Source organism: Ovis canadensis, chromosome 2 (assembly GCF_042477335.2).
Source record: "Ovis canadensis isolate MfBH-ARS-UI-01 breed Bighorn chromosome 2, ARS-UI_OviCan_v2, whole genome shotgun sequence".
Lineage (NCBI taxonomy): Eukaryota > Metazoa > Chordata > Mammalia > Artiodactyla > Bovidae > Ovis > Ovis canadensis.
The window spans coordinates 28,189,288-28,216,441 of NC_091246.1; the positions used below are offsets into that span (position 1 = coordinate 28,189,288).

General features: G+C 42.6%; 1 protein-coding gene across 1 annotated transcript in view; it reads right to left on the reverse strand.

Moving 5' to 3' along the window:
• FAM120A (family with sequence similarity 120 member A) overlaps positions 1-27,154 on the reverse strand; it is a 118,536-nt gene that overhangs the window by 32,158 nt on the left and 59,224 nt on the right. Inside the window, exons 6-10 of the mRNA XM_069575625.1 lie at positions 21,932-22,029; positions 21,415-21,692; positions 11,619-11,706; positions 8,183-8,410; positions 5,533-5,707 (exon numbers count right to left, since the gene is read on the reverse strand). Coding sequence (XP_069431726.1) covers positions 5,533-5,707; positions 8,183-8,410; positions 11,619-11,706; positions 21,415-21,692; positions 21,932-22,029 — 867 coding nt within the window. The remainder of the gene's footprint in view (positions 1-5,532; positions 5,708-8,182; positions 8,411-11,618; positions 11,707-21,414; positions 21,693-21,931; positions 22,030-27,154) is intronic.

Below are 27,154 nucleotides of genomic sequence, written 5' to 3' on the forward strand. Positions count from 1 at the left end.
TCTAAGCTCACTCCAGGGCACCATGAGCAGTGAGAGTTATAGCATGCACACAATGTGGTTAGAAGGTAAGGGGAAAGGTGGATACAAACAACTTCCAAGGCTATGGCACCTGGACCTTTGGTCTGTGTCTCTGCAGTGTGTATTTGGGGAGGAGCCACCATTTTACTCCCTGAGCTCTCCTGGAGTTACAGGAAACACACACACACAATAAATAAAACCAAAACCTCAACTCCTTCATATCAGAGTTTTATCAGAAACGGGAAAATGGGCACAATGACAGCTGGTCTATCCTTCTTATGGGAAAACTGCCAGTTAACTTCCAAGCAGCTCTGCGTGCAGGCTGAGGGTCCAACTAGCCCCTCATTTCCTCATGCTGACACATGTGTGAGTATCCTCCATGATTCTGAAAAGGAAAAGACTATGAATTTTCTCCCTAAACTTTTTATATCTGAGGCTGGGAGTATCTTACTGTCCACAAACATATACCTGCTCAGTAGGCCACAGGGCACGTAGAACAGTGTTACATGGTGTTATAGACACACGCTAAACACTGTTCCTAGACTTCAGTTTCCCCACTTATGTCATTCCTACTGTATTAGAAACTCCAAAGTTCAAGGACGTAAACATTAATCCAAAAGAGTACCATCAAACAGTTCCTGTCACACAACACTGCTTTTCCCATAGATGTCTCTTGAGCTCAGCCATTCAAAGTTCTGTGAGGGAAAAGCAGTTTGCTAATGCTACTCCTGAAAAGCTTTGAGGAATAAGAAAATTCAGATTAATATACAAACAGCCTTCACTGAATCATAAGAAAAATGTTTACGACAACCAATTTTCACACATATGAAAACAGCACACTAATTAATATTGGTCGTGTTAAAGTATTGTTTTATAATGTGATTCACAATGAACAAATTTATTTTAAATCAGCAATCCCAATGACGTGGCACTAACAAAATTTCTAAAGCAAACTGGATCAGTGGTGGGGTGGGGGGGAATCAATGTGTTCCTTTTGGCTTTTCTTGATAGTTTAGAAAGAAGAGAGTAAATATATAGGGAAATACAAATGCAATATTTTGTGATTCGTTGCTCAGTCATGTTTCTTTCTTTGCAATCCATTGGACTGTACCCGCCAAGCTCCCCTGTCCATGGATTTTTCAGGCAAGAATACTGGAGTGGTTGCCATTTCCTTCTCCAAGGGATCTTCCTGACCCTGGGATAAAACCAGCATCTCCTGTCTCTTGCAGGGAGATTCTTTACCTGCTGAGCAATCAGGGAAGCCCTAAATATAGTATAAGTATACGAAATATAAGCATAGTATATAAACTTGCTATAAGGTCAAACCCTTGCCCCCTGAAGTGGAGATCTAACCACTGGACTGCCAAGGAATTCCCAAGCCTGCTTTTTTCTCTTCAACTATAGCTGAGGTGACTCATCATCCTGTAGTCTTTATAGAACCAGATCCCTTTCTTCTGGTCCTTCCCGTTCATCACTGGGGAGTATCTGCGTGGCTGAGGAGCATCCCCAGGGAGAAGAAGAGTCACTACGGTACTAAAGGTCAGAGCTGTTTCCAGGGCAGAAGTGCCTGTGAGGAGCAGCCACGCCTCCTGGATCTCACGCATACAGGCCTGGAGGCCAGGGCCAGCTCAGACCAGGTGCCTGGCTCCAGGCCCAGCCCCTATTCCAGCAGCTGCAGAGATGGCTCGCTCCCTGGGCCCCTCTCTTCCCAGAGCAACTGCCACCATCACCATCTAGCCCATATGGGTCAGACTGTTTGTGCTGGGTCAACAGTCTGCTGCTTGAGCCACTGGTAGGACTGTGAGTTCCACAATAGCGACTTCAGTAGCATTCTCCCACAACAAAACAAGTATTCTTATTACTCTCCTACAAGCAAAATGATAGAACCTGGTAACGGACAGGGAAGAACAAAAAAATAAACTGCCAGCATGTAATTCAGTATGATTTTCAAAGGCTGAAATTTTTTTTCCCCTTATGTTTGTATTTCTTCTAAATTACTTTTGGAATTGTCAAATGACAGTAAGTTGAATGTTTCATATCACCTAATGTTTTAATAATTTATTCTTCAACAGGAGGAAAATTGCTTTACAATGCTGTGTTGGTTTCTGCCATACGACAACGCAATTCGGTCATAACTGTACATATATCACCTCCCACCTGAGCCCTCCTTCCCTCCCCTCACCCCACCCCTCTAGGTCATTGCAGAGAGCCAGTCTGGGCTCCCTGTGTTACACAGCAACTTCTCACCACCTATCTATTTTACACATGATAGAGTATATATGTTGATGCTCCTCTCTCCATTCGTCCCACTCTCTCCTTTTCCCACTGGGTCCATAAGTCCATTTTCTCTAAATGGCTGTGATTTTTTTAAGGATTCGATTGTAGATATCCTACTTTAGCCATATTTTAAAAAAATGAAACTTTGGTAAGTCATATGAATATTCATTGTAGATTATGAACATTTTATCATATGCCTTAATCAAGAGAAATAATTCCAAATGGATACATGTCTTACATATAACGGGAGCTAAGTATTTTTGAACAATCCTATAGGCTTCAATATGCCCTTTGACTAGTTCTGACATCAAAGCCCTCTTGGGAAAATTCTTGATTGTCACAGTGACCACACCAAGGACACGCGTCTGTATGCACAGTATTTTGAAGCCATGTTAGATCAAAACCCTCACATTCGGAAGTAGCTACATCACCCACATGAGTACGAGGGTTTACCTGGAACCCACACAGCTCGGATTTGGCTACCAAAGTGGAAGGCAAAGGCCGCAGGCACGTGGAGAACAAGTTTGTCCCGAGGACGTTATGGTGCACTTTCATGTGCGAAGTGCCACTGATTTTAAAATTTCATCTACATATGGTCTATGAATAAATGTAGGTAAAACAAGATTTCAAATCTTATCAACCAAGAACTCCTGAGAAACTGCGCAAGGTAGGCCTCTTTGGCATGATCAGACACTGTTATTTTCCCATCTCATCCAAATCATAAAGGAGCTACAATATTTTCTCCATAAAATAGTCACTTAGTAGATGTCTCAGGTATGGAAACCTAAATCAGTGGCATCGTAAGAGTCAGTGTTTTCCACCGGCCAAAAGTAACAGAGCAAAGACAGACAACTGTGTGCCACCCTTGAAAAGAAGTCAGTGGAGTGGGGAGGGGAGCAGAGGCAGGAGGAAAGGAAAAAGACACGCCTGCCAAATTCTCTTTGAAGTTACGGCTTTCTCCCACTCACCCACCCTTCCCCCATCCACCTCCCAGCGGAACACTTTTCTCCTTTCTTTTGTATTCCCTGTGCCTCCCAGCCTCCAAACGAGGTCAAGACACCTCCATCCACAGTCTCGAAGAGCTCATCTGAGTCACCTCAGACTTTACCACCCTTCTCCTTCCCTTGATCATGCCATTCCCCATGTCCGCCAGCCCTTGCCAGAACTGGCCTGCCACAGGCAGGCTGACCTAGTCGTGTCTCTGTGAGAGCTGCACTGGGCCCTATGGTGTGGTTTGTACATTCAGCTCTTTACCACAGTTTGCCTCCCTCTTGCTTATGTTTAGAGGATGCTAGTCTATTTAGTCAATCCTCTCCCCTGGCTTCTGCTTCCCCTATTGTCTAAAAGGCCAGCCTCTCCCAGGCCAGTAAGACACCTGTATCAACTGGGTACAAATTAACTGATGAGGGAGTGGAGCATGCGGGGTGCTGTCAGCTGTGTGTTTCACAGTGTTTTAAAGGCACAGACCAGCAGCAGGACGGAAGAGACCAAGACTCTTACTTCCCAAGAGCACCTGGCACCTGCAGCTCACCTGTGACACATAGAACTCCCTGAAACAGGCCAGGGATGCACCGTGCCCACTGCTAAGGACATGAACAGAGCTCACCAGCCATATGCAGGCTGCTCTGTGAAGCTATGGATACTGCCAAAAGAAGCCCAACCTGGGAAACACCTGAGGGTATTCAGGTTTTGATCACTGAAAACTCTTGAGGATTTTCTGCATAAAGATAACTGTGTTTCTGGAACACACAAGCAAATGAAGAACAGCCTTTCACCATGAAAGCCAATATGGTGCTATGGAGCTAAGGACACAGCAGGAAGTAGGGCCGCATGGGACCCTGTAGCACTCAGCACTCCAGGCCCAACAGAGACCCAAGAGCCTACAGGGACTAAGATGCTCAGGGCTGGTGGTGAACTGGAGGTCACTGCTGTGGGGCCAGGGTGGCCTGGGTGGGCCAGCACAGAAAACTGGCCAATCCTGTGCAAAGTTAAAAAGGTCTTCTTTTCTGAGCAAATAAATCACACAGTGGGAGAAAAGGATGAGGATTTGTACACCTGGAATGTACTGGGCCTTTGAAAAGTGTCCACTGACACACTCGGTGTTTCACACGGTGCCTCTGGCCTGATCAAGGTGGTAGAAACATCAGCTAGAGGAGGCCCTGTGGAGCCGGCATCACCTTCTCCAGCTACAGTCACACAAACAGCTCAGCAGCCACACTAGGTATGACTATCTTCAAGTAAGGGAAGTGACAGATGGCTTCATTTTAAAGGCTTACAGAATCACAATTTTGTCACAGTAATAGAAACAGAAAACAAGAATCTATAGAACTGAGTGTTTAGATAAAACTGCTAGAACCTCGCGAGTTTTGAGTTCCAAAGGAAAGATCCACTCCCATACGTGCCCTTGAGCTCAGCTTCCCCCAAGTCGCCAGGCCTGCAGTGACCTGCCATACAAGCAGGCGATCTGTCACTGAACATCCTCAGTTTAGAGGAAGACTCAGTAATCTACAGTTTCCACACTTCATAATACTCTTATTTTAGATTGCACATTTGGGGGAACATTTCTGTATTTCCTACTAAATATACAGTGACTTTTATATTCATTACATTAGTAGATAAAATTACCTAGAACAGAAAGGCATGATTTTCTCCTCCGAAATCACACTGGCCCACTGAAGATGGAAATACTTTGACCTCAACCTTTGCCCAAATTTCAAACAACAGTTACTGCCTTCCCACTTCCCCCTCCACCCGCAGAACTTATCAGCTGGAGGCCTCTAAGGGAAATCCTTACAAGTCCCCTCTTGGCCTCAGGGATGTGTGCAACAACTGCACAGAAGCAGCCCAGTGGACAGCTAGTGGGACCTCCCCAGGAACACTGATTTCTGCAAAGAGAGAACCACATCTCGTGGACACCACAGCAGAAACTGCTGTCAATCTGCCCAGGACATGTTATCCACGAGGATGGCGACTGTCAGGACTGTTTCCAGATCAACGTTCAGTTTGCAGTGTAAACCTGTTGTTTTATCATTTTACTGAATAAACACCACTGCTGGGATGTTACTGAGGAAAACAACCTGTGGCTTGTCCTCCTCTCGTAAGAGCCCCGATGGAGCCCATCTCCTTTATGTGGGGACTCTCAGGGTGAACTCAGTCACGATTCTTCTAAGGCTTTAAAAATGCACAAGAGATTACGAGGTACCGAGGAAAACAAACAATGGATTTTACAGTACATACATTCTGGTGGAAGTCTGTTCTTTCTAAAAGCAAGTCTCTCAGTTTTCTTTCTGCTTTCTGCCAAGCTAAACAGGACTCCGTAAACATACTGACGAACTGGCCTATAGAGCAGGGCGGCGGGAGGCAGGTCTTTGCTGGCTTCATCTTCAATAGAAACAGCAATTTTGATTTCACCCTTTGCATGGAAGAAAGCAGAATAATATTGCACATTTTTCATGTTGAATTTACAATAAACTCACAGAAATATACTGCATTATCTCCAGTTAATGAAATTGCAATTCTATTCCAAATCAATTGCTTAACAAGTTGCCTGTATCAAGAGGTTTAGGGAGAGTTCATTTAGCAGGTTTAGTCAAAATATATGCTCAAAGAGTCAAAATAAAACCTACATTGTTTTATTTTTAACCTGGAACAACAACAACAAAAACAAAAACCATGTAAATGCTTCCAAAGTCTTCAAAAAAATCTAGATAGGTAACACCAGACAACAAATAGAACAGAAAATGCTGAGAACTCGCAAATTTTATGAGTCAAGATGGTCATACGTAATGTAATTCATAATTTTTTTTCAATGAAACCTATATGAAATCCAAGAAAAGAGCACCCTAAAAATAAAATGGTCACAAATTTTCTTTACCAAGCTCTTTCGTAAAAAATTATCATATACAAAACAACCTACCTAAGAGAACTCTTTTACGTGGCATTCATTTTTAAAGTGTTCAGCGTGTATCAAGCCTCTGCCCCAGTGCATCAAGTAACTCAACAGACAAGTCCCACTGAATGAGACAGCCACCAGAGGCTGGAAATGAAGGAAGCCCTGTTCTGTTCATCCCCACACCTCCATTCCTCTCTGCCAACATAGCAGGGGCTTCCTTGTGGCTCCAGGAGACAAATGACTCTGTGACCACCTGCACCTGAGGTCAGTCCAAAAATTCTGTGGTCCATGTTAGCAAGGTACATCTCAAGAGACTTCACAAGGAATTTAATTATGCATATTCTTAATGATCTGTACTCTTTCAATCATGTCATAGCATTTATTCTTTCACATTAATTTACCATTGATCTTTTCCCTTATCAGAACCTTCATACTCTTTAATCTAGTAGCTACACATGTGGTTAACACTCATCTAGTGAGTATTTACTCTCCCAAAATTGAGGCTTTGACGACTCTCTACATTCTCACTTGAAGCTTGAATTCACAGCAAATGTCTCAGCCTGGAATATTTAACACCAGAGCCACTCAGCTCGCAGGAAACAGCACACATTTCAGTCTAAACTTTTCCCAAATATACTGAAAAATTTTAGGTGACACCTTAAAATCTGAAGATAGTTAAGTTCACTTTTCTCAACCACAGTCATTTTATCAGTATTTGCCCTTGAAATCAGTGAGTACTGAAGAGGAGGACAGGCAGTTTTACATCACTCAGACTGATTTAACCAAAAGTCCCTAAGTCAGACCCACAAGCATGGCAGGGCACAAACAGCAGGGAGTCCAGGGACCTTATATCCCAAACAACCCCAGAGAGAAAGGGCACAACCTTCCCAAAGCTGGAGTCCCTTTAAACTTAGCAAAATCCTTTTCCCGCAAGAGTAACCCTCACTTACCCTTATAATCTATGTTGGACCTGAAAGATAAAATTTTTACTTTATAACCATAATCTGAGAAGTGATACCACACATGCATACCCGTATCAAATAACAGATGAGACTTGGAGGCAATTACAATTCAAACATACATTAAAGGACCCAAATGATAGCACTCATCTTCCTGTCCTTTATTTTAAAAAATATAAAATTAAGCAGTTCAAATTAGTCAATTAACGGTTAAAAGTGCAGCTCGAGAGTGCTGTGAAATGGAAGTCACTTGTAATTACTGACTCCATTCTATAAACCATACGTGGACTGTAGAAAATAAGAAAAAAGCTTGATTATATATGGTGGTACATATACAGATGAAAACATGATAAAATACATATAGTAATGAACCAATTTTATACCAGAAATCTGGTCACCAAGTTAAATTGTGGACCTATGATTATAAACATTAATATGACAAGTCACTGAGGAAATTTAAATAAACACAGATCTATTCAAAACACCAAGGTTCAGAAACAATTAATGCCACACTGTATATCTATTTAAGCATACATTCAGGAAGATACTAATAAAGTGACGAAGCCCCGTATTCCATTGTTTGCTGTAAGTACTCAGTGAGGTAGAGGAATAAGTCAAAGTATGAAGTGCTATCAGCCACTCAGAAGTTGGGAGCTTCTAGGACAGATGATAAACCAGATATAGTATGTGACATCACAATTAAGCTTGACACTATAGCAAAAACATGTAGGAAACTTTGAAATTAGAAATACAAATAAAATTACAAACCAGAGAAGAACATGAAGTGCCATTAATTAGAAGCTTCAAAAATAATTTTGTGTTAAACTGACGAGAAAAACAAGACTTTCCCCAAGTTCTAATTTTATTGTGATTATAGATATAAATATCTATCTTTTTTCTCCACGTTTAGAAGGGGGAAAATGAACTTCATTTCAAACACCTTGTAAGATAAAAAGCAGTTCCGAAAGGAACGAGGACACACCCCACAAGAGTGACCACCATGAGAGGAAGGCCACACGCACAGCCCAGTGCATACCTTCGTCAGCACGTGGAAGATGTAGGGGTACATCAGCCCCTTCTTGTGCCGGTGCTCGGCCACTCTCAGCACCTCGGGCGCAACAGGAGGCAGGGGTGGGGTAGTGATGTCCATGTGGTTCCTGGTGGGCATGGACAGGAGGCACGGAATTGGCTGAACAGTGCCAATCTGGTTCCCCTTTCCTTCAGCAAGCTGGCTGCCAGAAGAGGCAGTGGACGAACCTTCCGCCTGCAGAGCAACGGGTGAGAGGAGAAAATGGGTTCATGTCACATTCCCACTCCTTTAACCTGTCTGTCCAACTGTAACACAGAGAGATGTGATTAACAACTTCAGTGAGGACAAGGGGAGCTGTGACCCACTCCTCCTTGAACAGAGGAAGTGTGAATGGACGCCCACTGTGCCTGTGTCAGGGATGGGAACCCAGAGAACTGCTGCAGCTTCCGCTGGGTGACCCCACTCATGGCTCCTCCCTTGGGATCCCCATGAGATGAACAGCCTTCTGTGGTTGCTAACCCAAGTCCCATCTGGCTCCTCCATGTGACCAATTCTTGTGATTCTGCTTTCCTGGGAGACCCTTCCTCAACTCAATGGGTAGCATCCTCTCTACAGATGAAAAAACTAATTCTCCAAGAGGAGATGTCTCCTGTCTGTGGTAATGAGACCAGTAACTAGTGAACGGGGACTAAAACTAGGTCTCAGTCAGGCCTGCTCCTCACCACCACCACAGTTCTTATTTAAAGAAGAAATAAAAACCAAACCTCAAGTATTCTCTTAGGGTACTTAAAGTCCCAAATTAAGTATACATAGGGAACTGTCTGCCAAAAATTAAAACCAAAGAACAAGCTAAAACCATTAAAACTGATGAGTCAGATCTACATAAACTGACACAGAAATATGTGCTTGGTAAATTATTAGGTGAAAAATATCCACTCTGTACAACAAATCACCAAAATACAGAATATACGTACATGAATAGGAAAGAGTATGGACACCAAATGATTACCTCAGTGCTGAAGGGAGATTCTTAGTTTTCTCTTTACAAATTTTAGCAAAGTCCTAATTGTTAACCAAAAGTGAAAAGTGAAGTCACTCAGTTGTGTCCGACTCTTTGCAACCGCATGGACTGTAGCCTATCAGGCTTCTCCGTCCATGGGATTTTCCAGGCAAGAATACTGGAATGGGTTGCCATTTCCCTCCCCAGGGGATCTTCCCGAACTGGGGATAGAACCTAGGTCTCCCACAATGCAAGCAGACGCTTTACCCTGTGAGCCACCATTGTTTACCAAGAGCAAGTATAATTTTTGCAGCAAACTTTTTTCCTCACAATAAATCCTAGAAATAATAATTGCTCACTTACTGCTTCTGTGGCACCCTAAAAAATATACAAAGAAAGGCAATGCCAAAGAATGTTCAAACTGCTGTACAACTGCACTCATTTCACATGTTAACAAGACTATGCTCAAAAATCTTAAAGCTAGGCTTCAGCAGTACTTGAACTGAGAACTTCCAGATGTACAAGTTGGATTTAGAAAAGGCAGAGAAACCAGAGATCAAATGGCCAACATCTGCTGGATCATAGAAAAAGCAAGAAATTTAAAAAAAAAAAAAACAAAACACATCTACTTCTGCTTCACTGACTACGCTAAAGCTTTGACTGTGTGGATCTCAACAAACGATTGGAAATTCTTAAAGAGATAGGAATATCAGACCACTTTACCTATCTCTGAGAAGCCTATATGAGGGACAAGAAGTAACAGAACTGGACATGGAACAACAGATTGGTTCAAAATTGGGAAAGCAGTACATCAAGGCTGTGTATTACATCCTGCTTATTTAACTTCTATGCAGAGTATCTCATGCGAAATACTGGGCTGGATGACTCACAAGCTAGAATCAAGACTGCCAGGAGAAATAAAACCACCTCAGATATGCAGATGATACCACTTTAATGGCAGAAAGTGAAGAGGAACTCAAGAACCTCTTGATGAAGGTGAAAGAGGTGAGTGAAAAAGCTGGCTTAAAATTCAGCATTCAAAAAACTAAGATCATGTCATCTGGTCCCATCACTTCATAGCAAATAGATGGGGAAAAAATGGAAACAGTGGCAGATTTTATTTTCTTGGGCTCGCCAAATCACTGCAGCCATGAAGTTAAAAGACACTTGCTCCCTGGAAGGAAAATTATGACAAACTTAGACAGCATATTAAAAAGCACAGACATTACTTTACCAACAAAGGTCCATCTAGTCAAAGCCATGGTTTTTCCAGTAGTCATGTATGGGTGTGAGAGTTGGACCATAAAAAAGGCTGGGTGCCCAAGAGTTGATGCTTTCAAACTGTGGCGCTGGAGAAGACTCTTGAAAGTCCCTTGAACAGTCAATCTTAAAGGATATCAACCCTGAATATTCATTGGAAGGACTGATGCTGAAGTTGAAGCTCCAATACTTTGACCACCTGATGTGAACAGCTGACTCATTGGAAAATACTTGATGCTGGCAAAGACTGAGGGCAGGAGGAGAAGGGGATGACAGCAGATGAGATGGTTGGATGGCATCACTAACCTTAATGGACATGAGTCTGAGCAAACTCCAGAAGATAGTAAAGGATAGGGAAGCCTGGCATGCTGCAGTTCATGTGGTTACAAGGAGTGAGACACAACTTAGAGAATTAACAATAACAACAAAAAATATTGACTTTTCTGTTCTGAAACAAAATGTATTAGTTTAGTGGTATGCACTGAGTGCTTAATTTCATCCTTTAAAATACAAAGTGCCAAAATTAGCCTTAAGAATAATTCATGGATAACTCACGAAAGTTTTCTATGCTTTCCGTTCCATAGCATGTAGACATAAACAACTGAAAATGCTTTGGAGTATGTATCCAGAAAACATTTCTGTTATTTATTTTCAGGATAATCATTCAACAGTGAGAATATTTCAGAGTTTTAAACATATGTCTAACATTCCATCATCCTGTATAAAAATAAGCCCTCTCCCAGCCAGAGACCAGCTCATCCTACGTGACCACAGGTGGGGACAGATGTGGCTTTGTAAGTTTAAAATATTCATCTAGAGATGAATATTAACAAGTAGAAATAGAAAAAAAGGGGGGGAATAAAATGTAGTTTATTTTTATTTTTTCATTTTTAATATATACATCACAAAACTTTTCTCACCTAATCATCATAAAACCCTACAAGAAATGAGGGCTCTGAAAGGCTATGTAGTGAGCAGAAAGAAGAGGATCTCCACCCTGCCCCGGGAGAGAGAGCAAACCAGGAGTAGCACAGCCCTTCCCCGTTCACACTTGCCAATGTATTACTCATAAATAACATGCTTAAAAAAGAGAGAGAGAGAGAATTTTACTTTAAATCAATCCCTGGCACTACATGCTGAGAGAATGAGAATTTGAAAGAATAAAAGGCACAGACTTACTACCTTTGTTTGGTCTCCTGGGTCTCCCCGTGCTTGAGGTTCCGAATGGCTTCCTGTCTTCTCCCAGCCAATCTTGTTCCCACTGATATGGCTGAACATAAAATGAACAAAAATACCAATTAGTGTTGACCACTTCCGATACGTACTCATGATAAGAAGGGCCTGCCCTGAGCCTACAAACCAAGGATATCTTGGTTTGCTGATCCCATCTTGTGAAATAACCTATGTCCAGAGAAAATCCTATCACAAGAACACTTTCCACCTACTTCAATGGCAACCACCCACTGGGGAAGAGAAATCAAGCACCTAACCTCTGCCTCACGGCTCGGCTTAAAGATGGTCTAGGATGTGCTAGTGCTGCGGGTGAACAGGAGACAAATGCAGGCCTTGCCTTTTGGGGTTCAGTCATCTTGGAGAAATAAGATATCACATTCAATTGACAATCATCAGGCAGTAAAAGATTAAATGGTATCTGGGTCAAATGTTACTCGTAATTTATGAATACATGTAAAGTATTATATGCCAATGACAATTCATGGGGGGCATTCCTATTCATGGTAGGGAGCATGGGAGCTAAGGCTAGCGACTCACTCAGAGGTGTGCGCCTTGCAGGCCTAAGGAGAGGCAATGGATTTCTGAGTGCAGAGAACAAGAAGTTACCTGATGGGGAATGATGTTCTCTGGCAAAGTAAAAGTGGGAAAAAAGATACAGAAGATTACAATGTATTGCAAATACCAGAATGAAGTATTTTTCAATCAGTATTCTTAAAAACTGTGGGTTGTGACCAGTTAGTAGCCTGAGAAAACAATGTAAGGGATTTAACAAGCATTTTTAAAAAATAAAAGGAAATGGGGACTTCCCTAGCGGACCAGTGACTAAGATGCCTCTCTTTCACTGCAGGGGGCACGGGTTTGATCCCTGGTCAGGGAACTAAGGTTTCACTTGCTGGAGGGGAGAAAGAAACAGAAAAGACCAGATGCAGCAAATATGATATGAATCACATTATTTCAAAAACTCTTTTTCCATTGGTGTATTATGGGCCACAATGTAAAAGAAAATTGACTTTGGCACTCAGGCAAACTTTGTGAAAAGCAGTATCCTGGAGGGAGTAGGGAATCTAGAGGGGCTTGAGTAGGGACGAGTTGCTGACGATCATGGGGATCACCTGAGCCAATACACGCATCCACCCTTCGCTTGCCCCTTTCCCTGCATCACTCCAAGCCAAAATTATCTTCTAAAACCAGTGCTGGCCACAAGACAAGCCATCATAGAGAGCTTTTATTTGGCTTGCCTTATCTGACTCATGTGACAGAGATTTTAAAACTTGGTAATTCCATCTTCTAATCAACTACATTTTAGTTCTATTAAAAAAAAAAAAGCCATTGCAAAAAGAGGAGTGAGACTGACCCATCTTAAACCAAGAACCATGTCCCATGTCGTGATATTTTGGAGTCTAGTTCCTTGATGCCAGTCACTCCAATACCTCCACATCAAACAAGGTTATCCACCATCCAGGCTCCTAGTCTTCAGTGAAGACTCAGAGAAACCATTGTTCTGTCCAAGTTTGCTACTCATGTGCACAATCTCAGGCTACAACTTTGCAAAACCAGAGGAAACTCTAGCGATGAGAAGGCACAAAAATAAATACAAGTATTCTAAGAGCATAGTGATCCACTGTATTTGAAATCCAAGAGAAGAGCAGCTACTACATAATTGAGCAGATTAGAAGCTGGACAAACTGATTAGTCAACCAATTATTCATTGAGTATCTACTGGTCAGGACATGTTATGTGATAATTATGTCAAGACCTGAAATAAGGAATTAGAAGGTATATAATCTTGTCATACACATGTCCAAAGTGAGTATTTCAAGCAAAGCGGAGGAAAGGTGAGTAGCTCTGAAGTGGTTTATTTAGAAGGCGGTATAAATAAAGTTCCTTAAAAAGTCAGTAACATTTATTGTGTGAAATTTAAGAACATATTACTTGACGCGTTTTATACAGAAATATAACATTTATTACCTACAATTTTATATATTTAAGGATATCCTATCTACAAAATGCACACATGAATAGCTTAATGAATGTCTACAAACAGACCACATAAGCAACACAGGACTGACAGGCCAGAACCCCCTTCTTGACCTGCTCCTGAGACTTCCTCAAGGGCAACAGTTATTCCGACTTCTAACAGCAAAGACTGCTTTTGTACACCATATACACAGAATCATGCACGTGTACACTTTCTAGGTCTGGGAGTTTTGGCTCAACAGTATTATTGCAGTGCTGGTTCCGTCTCAGGGCCACAGGCACTCAGTGCTGTGGAGGCACGCCACAGCTGGGTCTACAATCCAGTCCGACAGGAGATCCCTGCCCCGGAAGCACTTAGTATTTTCTGTTTTTCTTCGGTTGGCCTTTTGGGAGGAAATGCAGTGAACCTCAAGCATAGTCTAATCTGCACTTCTCTGATAATAATGAAGATGAGCATCTTCTCATGTGTGATATTTTCTTTTGTGGTGTGCCTGTTCAAACATTCTACAATAAGTGGACAATGTGCAGAATGCTCTTAAGGACTTATAGGAAGTCATCATCTATTTTGGATACAGGTTCTTGGTCAGGTGCATGGACTGCAATGATCTTCCATGTCCTGCTGGACTAACACCCCTCCCTCTCTACAACAGATTTAAGCTTTTATAAGTGATGCCCTGATGCGAACAGGTGACTCATTGGAAAAGTCCTTGATGCTGGGAAAGACTGAGGGCAGAAGGAGAAGAGGGCACCAGAGGATGAGATGACTGGATGGCATCATTGAGACAATGGACATGAACCTGGGCAATCTCCGGAAGATGGTGGGGGACAGGGAGGCCTGGTGTGCTGCAGGGACACCAAGAGTTGGACACGACTGGGTGACTGAACAATCGCCACGTGTGATGCCTTGTGCAAGCTGGCTGCGACTGGGTGCAGCCTCCCCTAACCACCCTGTGCTCGCTATTCTCGTTTCTGTGTTTCACGATATGCATCACATTCAGCATTACTATCTGCTTGTATCACTCAGTCATGAACTCTACAAAGATAATAAAATCATGCAGTCACTACAGAACAGGTGTGCAATAGCTGAATGACTAAATCACATAACTGTAGCCTAAATGGATATGGCAAAAAAAGGCATAAAATCTGGGTTTTATATGGACACACTGGAGTGGGGAGATCATGTCATATGACTAATGCCGAAGCTTGTCCCACTTAAAATCACGTAAAATTTTTATTTATAAATCTTAGTTTTGTTTTATAAACTAAACTAAAAAGTTTACCAAACTAAAAAGTTATCATAACCTAAATATTTGCAAGATCTTTTAATACTATACTATAAAATCTAAAATTCTGCCTGAAAAACATCTTGACAGTGGCTAATTTAAAAAGTTCAGAATACTTCAATAGGATAATTATATTACTTCATAACATAAGAAAACAAAATATTTGATCCAACAAATGCCATGCTTTGGACAACAAGATGGATTAGAAATTTCTAGATATTTGTATATTCAGTTAGGTTAGATTTTGCACAACTGCTCCCACCTAATAATCACACTTGGAACTGCTAATGGTGTCATAAGTTTCATCAGCTTCGCCCTGAGAAAACCTGCTGAGACCCAGGCAGGCCACAGGGAAGTGGATGGGGCAGGACAGGAAGGCTGCATGTGTTCTGGATTTGAATTTTCCTGCTCAGCCAAAGGCACAACTCTCTGTGGGTAAACTTCAGGTTCAAGAATCCATTCACAGCCACAGCAACAATGACTGGATTCAAACCCAGACCCACCATTCCAGACATTACCCCATGCTATTACCAGAAAGCCATGAAACGCATTTATGATGTAACAGGCAATCAACAGAAAAGAACTACCCTCTTACCCAAACAGGTGACAAGGAGGAAGGCCAGCACCACACAGAACTCACCAGGATGAGAATCTGTGAATTCTCAACAGGCGATGCAAAGCCTCACTTCACTCCAGGACACCTGGGACTTTTTCTGCACTAAAGCTGGTTGAAAGTAGCCAACTGTCCTAACCACTGAATTCTCTCAAACACATTCTTTTAGTTAGCAGGTTGGTGATGCTAGGATGGAAGTAGACTGGTATCCAAATTTATACCAAGTGTCTGACCCATCACAGTGACTTCTCACTCACCACAGCTGTCCTGGGTATGGTTTGCTCTTGTGGAACAGAAAAGGAAGATAGCATTGACCACAAGCTGACTTATTTGTCAACAAAAAAGGAAGAAAAGGCAAATAAAATCAAAAGGGGGGATTTCCCAGGGGTTAAGCAATCTGTCTGTCAATGCAGGGGACACAGGTTTGATCCTTGGTCTGGAAACGAAGATCCCACATGCGATGGGGCAACTGAGCCCATGTGCCAGAACTACTGAGCCTGCACTCTAGAGTCCTTGAGCCGCAACTACTGAGCCTGCGCCCTAGAGCCCATGCTCTGCAACAAGAAAGTCCCCGCAACGAGAAGCCCACACATTGCAACTAGAGAGTAGCCCCCACCTGCCTCAACTACCTACAGGACAAAGAGCTAGTGCAACCAAAATTAATTAATTAGTTAACTTAAGAAAAACAAAAGGGAAGAAGTAAAACATAGACAAGATCAAATCCTCAGTAGCACTATCTAGCGTATGTGGGTAAGGTCACAGATATGGTTAAACCATGTGCAAGTTTCAACAAATGTACATACATTTTCATTTTCATCTGCTCCCCATCCCGAGAAAGGAAGAGATTTGACCCACAGCCTGCTACCATTCAACAGACCCCCAAGAGTTCTGATTGCCAGGTGTTCCTACTATATAGGGTGAAGACGAGCTCCCTGATAAGGGAAGCCGCAGGAGTATCACATACATAAACATCCTTTATAGGTACATCTCCCTATGCCCCCAAATTAAGCTAGGGCCACATACATTCAGATTCTTTCAGAAGTACTTGTCTCATTCTTATGCAGCAGTCAAGATGGAGCTCTTGTCCCAGACACTCCTCTTACGTGTTTGTCAGAGGACTTCTCATGGCTTTTCCTACCCAAGTGAATGTTCAGAAACACCCGAGTCAGATGAGCTCGACATAAAATGCCTACATGGGTCAGTAAGTGGCTAGAACTTGCACAACAGTGTAACAATCTGAAAGGAAAACTGAAGCTTATTTAGCCTGTCTGGGACTGGGTACCCTAGGGCCAGGGTAAAATGTAACTATCTTTGCAAACAGTTTCTCTGGAAAGGAAGCCTGACAGGACTTCAATACCAGCTTGACATAAAATGCCTGCATGGGTCAGTGAGTGGCTAGATCTTACACAGACACTCCACCTTTGATGGCAAAGATAATCAGTATTGTTAACCAAGCATAAAAGTAATTCAGAATAGTTTTTCTCAGAAGATATTAGAAATGTAGAACACCAATACCACTTAAAGGAAAAAAGATGCATTAGAAGAAGCATGTTTCCTGGGACACTAGCTGAAGGGTACTAAATGAAATTCTTTAGGTATTCACGTTAAGAATGAAGTAAATGTTTAGGTATTTTATTGGCTCCATGGTTATTTTTTAAATAATAGTGATAGCTGAAACTTACTGTGGTCATTCATCAACTAATTTAAACCATGTACAACCCAAAGACCTCCTAGTCACATTGGGAGCATTGGGCCCATGGAGTTTCAGTCCACACCACAAGTGGCAACTGGTACCCGGCAAGACGAACCACAGGAGGTTGGGGGACGGGGTCCTGACAGCACTGGGTCTCTGCAATGGTCGGCAGTCCCTCGGGCACTGACAGCAACCTCTTATAGGTTGCACAGAGACCAAGGACGTGCCAGGAAAGCCCAATCCTCATGCCCCACCAACTCCACCAACGTCCCCCACTGAGCTTTATCTTCAAAAACCAACGTGGGACTTCCCTGCTGGTACAGTGGCTAAGACTCCATGCTCCCAGTGCGGGGGGCCCTGGCTCGACGCCTGGTCAGGGAACTAGGTCCCGCGTACCACAACGAGGAGTCTGCATGCTGCAGCTAAAGGTCAAAGATCCTGCCGGCTACAACTAAGACTTGGCACAGCCAAATAAGAAAACACATAAAGATAAGGAAAAACACCAATAGTTGCCAATTCCATAGGTTAAAAAAAGGTACCTTCTTAGGTTTTAAGTTACCTTCCTTTTTCTTTTCTTTAAATGAAAGTAAACACCAAACTTTTATGTTATTGACCATCTGTTTCCTCTGTGAATCGCATGTTTATATTCTTTTTAATTTGTAGGAAGCTGGTTGTTTTTTTGGGGGGAGGAGGGGCTTCTTTGGGGGTTAATTCTGGGGCAGGGTATTTTGGGGAGGCATACTCTTATATAGTCCCCACTACCTGTCCACACAATCTTTAAAAAAAAAAAAAAAAAGCCATTGCTTTTCCATTGGGGAAATGAGGTCACTTATTTTGTAATCTTCACGTTCAAGATTATTTCCCAGTACCATGGGGAATATGGTGGAAATGCCTGAGGGAATCAAACAGGAAAGGGCACACCCAGCCAGGGGCAGTTCAGGCCTCCCTCTTCTCTACCGTACAACTCAGTGTCTTAAGGAAGGGCAATTACAAATGCTTCTACAGTCAATCTGCAGAAGCTGGTACGAAAGGTGGCACTTCAGTTAAACTGTACAGTAAGTTCCCCAGCCAAATGGCCTAGTGACCCAGACACCTGTGAAACTCTGGGATCTTTACAGCCCCAGGATCATTCCAAGCAGATACTGGATGCTTTCTGTCACGCTTAGAACTCAAGACTCCACACCATCCAGCCTTCATCTTACTTGACATCGCAGCCACACTGGCTTCCCCTTCTTCCACCCTGCATTCTCGTCCAGCTTTCTCTCCACTCTGTCATGGCTCAGATCCTGCCTCACTGGAGGCCCTCATCCAGCCCACTCATCTGGTGCTTGCTTCACCTACTCAGCACTTGGGTGCTGCCTACCACCATGCTCACGGATAGACAGCAAGTGCTCAAATGTTGCTTGGCTAAATGAACTGATGATTTCTTTCCTTCAAGAGCATCCTGAAAGCACAATGTAGACCCAGGAGTTCTATCCTAAGTCCAAACCAAAGGTAAACCAAATCTTAACTGACTTAATGCCCCTACTTAGCCTCTAAACTAGGAAAGAAATCCTCTGTCCTCTGCATGGCCTCAAAAGTGCACGCACACAACTTACTCAACCAGAATCCTCACCCTGAAATAATGAACACTGTCCTTCTTAGCAAGAAAGGGGTGCCCATAATCAGGGTTGATCCCAGGTCCTACTCTGCCTGGCTTATGACCCTGAACCTCTGGTACAAGTTCCTATCCCCTTTTCCTTCTGTCCTTCTTCTCAGTTTTAACATGTCTACCTACTGTGTGTTATTCACTCAGGCATGTCTGATTCATTGTGACCCCATGGACTGTAGCCCGCTAGGCTCCTCTGTCCCTGGAATTCTCCAGACAAGAACACTGGAGTCGGTTGCCATTCCCTTCTCCAGGGCATCTTCCCAATGCAGGGACTGAACCTGAGTCTTCCACACTGCCGGCAGATTCTTTACCGTCTCAGCCACGTCTACTTCTTATTTGTTATAATAAATGGAAAAACAGATTCAAGGAAATGAAAACATTCCTAAGCCACAAAACTTGATCCAATCTTAGCAACCTTTCAATTCCAGATTGTGCATGTGCTCTGCCTTTTCCACCGCAATTCACACGAGAGGGTGAGACGCCCACGCTACTCCCACATATGGAGATCTTACAGAGGCGCTTCCAGAAAAACTCAATAAAAATGCCCTCAGTTGGGGAAACAGACAGTTAAGCGCTACAGAGCTTAGAGGTAAGAGAGACAACTAAGACTGAGAAAAAACTCCAGGAAAGGAACTGATCAGAACCTTCAGGAACAGGGCAGAGTGAGTACGCACAAAAAAAGGGACTCACTCTCAATCTTACTCACTCAAGTTCAACTCATTTCCTAACAGGGCAGTTTGCCACATTAAGTAGGTAACTCACATTAGCTCTGCAACCCCAACCATAGGCACAGGATCGACAGTGGACCTCCCCAGACCGGGGCCTTTCCTTGCTCAACATGCTTGTCATCTGCACAGGACTCTGAGCCACAAAGAGTGGCTCTGTGTTTTATTTCTACCCGTGTTTCAGAGTCCAGAAAGAATGCGCTCTTGTTGATTAGTCACTCAGTCGTGTCTGACTCTTTTGCAACCTCATGGATTGCAGCCTACCAGGCTACTCTGTCCATGGGATTTTCCAGGCAAGAATGTGGGAGTGGGTTGCCATTTCTTCTCCAGGGGATTTTCCCAACCCAGGGATGAAACTTGCATCTCCTGCACACAGGAAGATTCTTTACTATTGTATACTATAGATACTTTGGTCTTGCTAACATGAGCCAATTTTTAAAAGAAAACTTATAGTTCCTTAGAGAGTGAAAGGGCTCCTGAGGCATATATCGGCTGTTCTCAAACTTCCTACACTAAAGAGTCACATGGTCTCATCTACACATGCAGATTTCTAAGCCCCAACATAGCAATTCTCATTCGGTAGGTCTTCAATGTTACCTTCCTAGAAGGTTAATTTTAAGTTTGAATAATAAATTACAACTTTTTACTTCATTTTTAGAATTTTAGGACTGCACATATAGCAAGTAAACATTTGGGCACTTTATGCCTCTCTGTTTCACAACAGCATACATCCCTGGATGGCAGCAAACTCCTCAGTAACTGCCCATTTGGGGCCCTAGTGGTGACTAAGTGGTGACTTAGTGACCTCCCTGCTGGGGAGGTCAGCAGACTTAGTGCCCATTTTACAGATGGAGAAAAAGAGTGCAAAAGAGGAAAAATCTCTGGCTTCAGGTGGCACACCCATAAGAACTTGCAGGAAGACTGGAAATTGTGTCTCAATTTTTTTTCAGCAGAAACTGACACAGCAATAACTAGCCTTGGGCATCTACTGTGAATCAGAGTTCAAACCGAGGAAAAGAGATGTAGATGCAAAGAGAAAGACTGTTCCTTTCCTTTCTTCTTTCTCTTTTTGAACCAGGTTTCTTAGAAACGTAAGGTTATGTAAGGGGAGGAGGAGGACTATGCATTTCAAGACTTTCTCCATCAGATTCTAACAAATTAATATTTGAAAACTCATTTATTCAGGGACACACATTGCTTAAAATATTCCTCTCTACAGGGAGAATTTCAGCCTGGGTCTGGCAGCTTTCTACAGTTTTGGTTAGGTGAAGAGAGTCAAGAATAGTCCTATGATCTGGGGAGTTGGGATTCAAGTTATTGAATTCAGAACAAAAGGAAATTCTGATTCCCCTTCAATCCAGGAGCCAAGAGACTGAAAACCATAGAAGTCTAATTTAAAACGCTTTCTGAGGGTGGGAGTAGGGAAATCACAGCCCAAAGAGAGTCAAGTAGAACTTGCTCAGATAACTTTACCACATTTGGTGGTCACACAAACTAAGTTTGCTAAAATTACACCCAAAAAAGAGGGGAACCCAAGAATTGGGGCTGGCATAATACACAGTTTCAACCTTGGAAGCCCATAGGAAATGTCTAACCTTTTCTCTTGGTCTGAGGAATCCCAGTCAAGCAGAGTAACTGTCACCTACCTACAACAAACAGCATCTTTGAACACAACCATCAGTGCCGTGGGCTGGCCAGCCAGCCAGCCAGAAGGCAGCTTCTCTGGGGACTACAAGCTACTTAAGCAGCCTAAGGCAGCCGCTACACTTCCAGGAAGCACCAGCTCCTCCATACACCACTCACTTTGCAGCTCCTCCACTGCCTTCATCATTGTCTGAAGATGATGACGTAGAAGAACCAGGAAAGTATGCTGAGTCCACGTGATTGGGACTGCCGCTTGGAGCTGGGTTGATTGGGGAGGACCGTTCATACAGTGGGGTATGTTTTCCTTCATGAGGAATGTTAGTGTAGTTCTGCTCAGTCAGATTCTTTCCGCTGGTTTCCAAGGTGAGAGCCGGCTCAGCGAGGTTGTACGGGTGTGGACCCTGGCCCGGAGCACCTGGGCTAGGCACCTGGGGGGCCTTAAACAGAGCATACAAATCACGTGTGCACACATACTGCATGGCCCAGAACATATCAGCATAACCCGGTCTTGGCTAAATTTTAATTCAACAAATTCTGGCACCTACTTCACATATTAGGAGTGTTAAGAAACTATCTTAGCATTCATTAAGATTTGATTCATATGTAGCTTTCAAGGCAGCTGTCCCCCATGACAAGGCTGGGCAGACCAGCTGCGGATGGACAGGAAAGGCCTTACCACAGGCTTTGCTTGCAGAGAGGTCTGTGGAATGTTGAGCATCTGGGGGGGGACATACGGTGGCACTATCCCAGGCATTCCAAACGGATTTGGTCTGGCTGTTTCATCAATACAGAAAGAAAACAATAAACAACTGTGAGCAGGACATTCCCCAAGACACAGCACAGCTAACACACATTGCCATCTGACTTATACCTCCAGGGTGCAAGCACGTCACTGGCTCCACTTCCCAGAAACCTTTAGAAATTCATGCTTAAAATATTAAAAAATATTTAACCTTATAATGATCAATTTCATACATTAGGGCTAGATTTCTAACTTTCAAGAATTTTCAATTACTATCTGACTGTGTTTCTGTTTAGGTTCATTTCCTTGAATGCCTGGTTTGTCTCTGTCTGTAACCTAACAGATGTTCTCATTCTCTGCTCATTGCTGACAAAGCTGGAAACCCTGTAGTACTCTAGGTTCGAAAGGAATAAAAGGACAGCACTTCCCCTACCGTATGTGAGGCAATAGAATTCTTCAATTTAAACTAAAATTAGGTTCTAAGCTACTAGCACACTTTTAAGTATAAAAAGTGAAATGTGGTAGTTGCTATATATATTCCTGTTTTTTTTTTTTTTCCATTGTTAAGGAAACCATGATCACGTTACATATGCATTACACAGGCAGTGCAGAGTCAATAACCTGGGATTTTGTGCTTCCTTAGAAGATGACTTTATAAACCTGGTGTTTGTTCTTCATTATCCTCGTGCTAACTTAAAAAACTCAAGCACAGAATGGAAAACATGTAGAGAAGTAGACCCAAACACAGCGTTAGGCAGGACTGGGTCCCCTATCAGCTTAAAGACATGACATAAAGCAATCAACGCAGTCCAAGGTCCAGAAAACTCCAGGTCCACAACATTCGGTCTCCTTGCAGGTCTGAGGAGAGGAGGGGCCAGCATGAGCAAGGCAGGCAGGCCAATGGCCTGAGCATGCAGTGACAGGGGATTAGTGTGGCCCTTGTGCTAAATACACTTCACAATATCATGCTTTACTGATGTGATAAAAATGAGGAGACTCCTTGGGGTTTTGCGGGGTGCCTGAGAAGATAGCCTATGCGGGAAAGCACAGATACTACAAGACCCGAGGCTGGCATCAGGACTCAGACTGCATTTGACACAGAAAACACACCCTGAGAGAACACACGATAGACACCACCTAAACCCCCATGGCCACACGATCTCATTAGGTTCCATTTAGAAACAGAACAAGACCAAGTCTAGAGTCACCACAACGCAAATGCCATTTAGCACAGGAAGAGCGCTTTTCTTACCTCAAAATCCAAGTGACACCAGGTGAAAAACAAACAACCCACAAATCACAATTTGTCAAGAAAAATAAACACACATTTAATTCAAGAAAATAACTGTTGCTGTTCAGTGGCTAAGCCAGGTCTGACGCTTTACAACCCCATGAACTTAGCACAGAGGCTTCCCTGTCCTTCACTATCTTCTGGAATTTGCTCAAACTCATGTCCATTGAGTCAGTGACGCCATCCAACCATCTCATCCTCTGCCACCTTCTTCTCCTCCTGCCCTCAATCCTTCCCAGCATCAGGGTCTTTTCCAACGAGTTGGCTCTTCACATCAGGTGACCAAAATATTGGAGCTTCAGCAAGAGTCCTTTCAATGAATATTCAGGGTTAATTTCCTTTAGGATTTACTGGTTTGACTTCCTTGCTGTCCAAGGGACTCTTAAGAGTCTTCTCCAGCACCACAGTTCAAAAGCATCAATTCTGGGCACCTAGCCTTCTTCATGGTCCGACTATCACATCCATACATGACTACTGGAAAAACTATAGCTTTGACTAGACGGAACTTTGTTGGTAAAGTAATGTCTCTCCTTTTTAATATGCTGTCTAGGTTTGTCATAGTTTTCCTTCCGAGGAGCAAGTGTCTTTTAATTTCACGGCTGCAGTCACCATCCGCAGTGATTTTGGAGCCCAAGAAAATAAAATCTGTCACTGTTTCCATTTTTTCCCCATCTATTTGCCATGACATGATGGGACCAGATGCCATGATCTTAGTTTTTGGAATGCTGAGTTTTAAGCTAGCTTTTTCACTCTCTTCTTTCACCTTCATCAAGAGGTTCTTGAGTTCCTCTTTGTTTTCTGCCATTAAAGTGGTATCACCTGCATATCTCCTGCATATCTGAGGTTGCTGATATTTCTCCCAACGATCCTGATTCCACCTTGTGATTCATCCAGCCTGGCATTTCATATGATGTACTCTGCATAGAAGTCAAATAAGCAGGGTGACAATAAATGCCTCAATGTACTCCTTTCCCAATTTTGAACCAATCCGTTGTTCCAGGTAAAGTTCTAACTGTTGCTTCTTGACCTGCATTCAGGTTTCCCAGGAGATAGTTAAGGTGGTCTGATATTCCCATCTCTTTAAGAGTTTTCCACATTTTGTTGAGATCCACACAGGCAAAGGTTTTGGCATAATCAATGAAGCAGTAGTAGATGTTTTTCTAGAATCCTCTAGCTTTTTCTATGATACAATGGATGTTAGCAATTTGATCCCTGGTTCTTCTGCCTTTTCTAAATCCAGCTTACATGTATGGAAGTTCTCGGTTCACATACTGCTGAAGCCTAGCTTGAAGGATTCTGAGCATTACCTTGCTAGCACGTGAAATGAGCACAATTGTACAGTAGTTTGAGCATTCTTTGGCATTGCCATTCTTTGGGACTGGAATGAAAACTGACCTTTTCTAGTCCTGTGGCCACTGCTGAGTTTTGCAAATTTATTGGCATATTGAGTGTAGCAGTTTACCAGCATCATCTTTTAGGGTTTGAAATAGGTCAACTGGAAATCCATCACCTCTGCTAGCTTTGTTTGTAGTAATGCTTCCTAAGGCCCACTTGACTTCACACTCCAGGATGTCTGGCTCTAGAGTAGTGACCACACCATCACTGCTATCTGGGTCGTTAGGACCTTTTAAATACAGTTCTATGTATTCTTTCCACCTCTTTTTAATCTCATCTACTTCAGTTAGGTCCTTGTAGTTTCTGCCCTTTATTGTGCCTATCTTTGCATGAAATTTTCCCTTGGTATCGCTAATTTTCTTGTAGAGATCTCTAGTCTTTTCCCATTCTATTGTTTTCGTCTATTTCTTTGTATTGTTCACTGAAGAAGGCTTTCTTATCTCTACCTGCTATTCTCTGGAACTCTGCATTCAGTTGGGTATATCTTTCCCTTTCTCACTTTGCCTTCTTGCATTTCTTTTTCTTTGGGACAGTTTTGGTCACTGCCTCCTGTACAACGTTAACCTCCATCCATAGTTTTTCAGGCACACTGTCTATCAGATCTAATCCTTTGAATCTATTTGTCATTTACACTGTATAATCATAAGGGATCTGTTTTAGGTCATACCTGAATGGCCTAGTGCTTTTTCCCTACTTTCTTCAATCTAAGGCTGAATTTTGCAAAAAAGAGCTGATGATCTGAGCCACAGTCAGCTCCAGGTCTTGTTTTTGACTGTATAGAGTTTGTCCATCTTTGGCTGCAAACAATATAATCAATCTGATTTCAGTACTGACCATCTGGTAATGTACATGTGATAGCCCCCAGCCCCAAATAATAACATGCCTCAAATGCACCCTCTCATTCACTGAAAGAACACTGGGAGCACCGAGGCTTGGGCCACTGCTCACTTCTTACTACCCTAGAGAGTCAGGAGCCTCAGAAGTCATGATCTGTTGGAAGATCCCATCTCCTAGTTCCTGGAGCTCAAGTTGGTAATGCCACAATTCTCTGATCCCATCTCGCACAGACAGAAACGGTGGCCCAGCTTCCACCTTTGGCTGAACAGAGACAGCTGCAGGACAGACAGCTGGCAATGGTGACATTGGTACATGTGCATACAGGGCTGATGCCCGTCTACACACACGTCCACGTGCTCACATACAGGCAAATGTTCACCTCACACACCTCACATGAACATGTACACTGACCACACAGACATACACGCACATTTTCGTGCACTCGCACACGCAAGGAGACACTCCTGATCAGTTAGGTCCACAAGTTAACAAACCTCCACGTATGAGATACATGATGCTCTAACTGTTAAAGTCCCTTAACTGGTGATCATGAATTTTAGCCAGATTTTGGGTGAGAGTATTACAAAATCCACTCAAGCTCTAATACTATACCTTAAATCACTGTAAAAAGTCTAGTTTACAATCCCTTATAGCTGACCTGCCATACTTAACTTCCAAGTAATCAGAATGAGAGACTGGACCCTTCAATTATGCAGCAGTTTTCAAGCGAAGATGAACACTCACTTTTCACTCTATTTTTGACCATCATATGCTACAAACCTCCTGAAAGCACACACCTGCCCTAAAAAAACTGAAAGAGAGAAAGAAATCCTCCAATACAAACATACACAATTATAACTTAAAAGCAAAGATTCCCAAGGAGAGAATATTTTCTAAAGTCATATTTCAATCACTGACCTCAAACAAACTTTTGAGAACCCACAGAACTAGTTACTCTTCTGTCATAACCTAGTCTATTAAGTGAATTAATTTGTCTGCATTTCTCTGATGGCTGCAGAAATGTCTGATATGCAAGGGCCTGCCTCTGCAATATTGCATGCCTTCTTGTAAATCAGTTCTTGTTCTCAATGCCCTCATGCAGCTAAGCAGAATCATTGTCTGTCTTCTGTGTGACAAGGCGTCTTTCTCAAAGTTGACACCAGTGCACAGAGCGGAGATTAACATCACCAGTTCTCATTCTCCTCCTTTCACAAATACTTACTAACAGAGGTAGACTTTTGATCAAGTATGCAGAATGCAGACAGATGAAAGGAGGAAAAAGTGTTCGATTACTACATGAAGAATATTTCCTTAATTAAAAAATATGTAAATATTAAATACTTGAGAATAAGAGAAAGAAAGCATGCATTGCAGCCCTTTCAATTGTTCTTAGTTAGCTGTGAACTCTCATACATAAGATACGTTGTGTAGTATCCACTCTCTTGAATTACTCACTGTGCCTGTATGAAGCTAATCAGTTTTTCTCTGGATTAAAGTAAGATTTATTCATCTATTACTAGGCATGTTACCGTAACAATGTTACATTAAATAAACAACAGTAACAAAGTAACATTCTAAAAATATTTGAGATGGGTGCTTATACATGATTTTCAAGTGATACCCAAAAAAACATA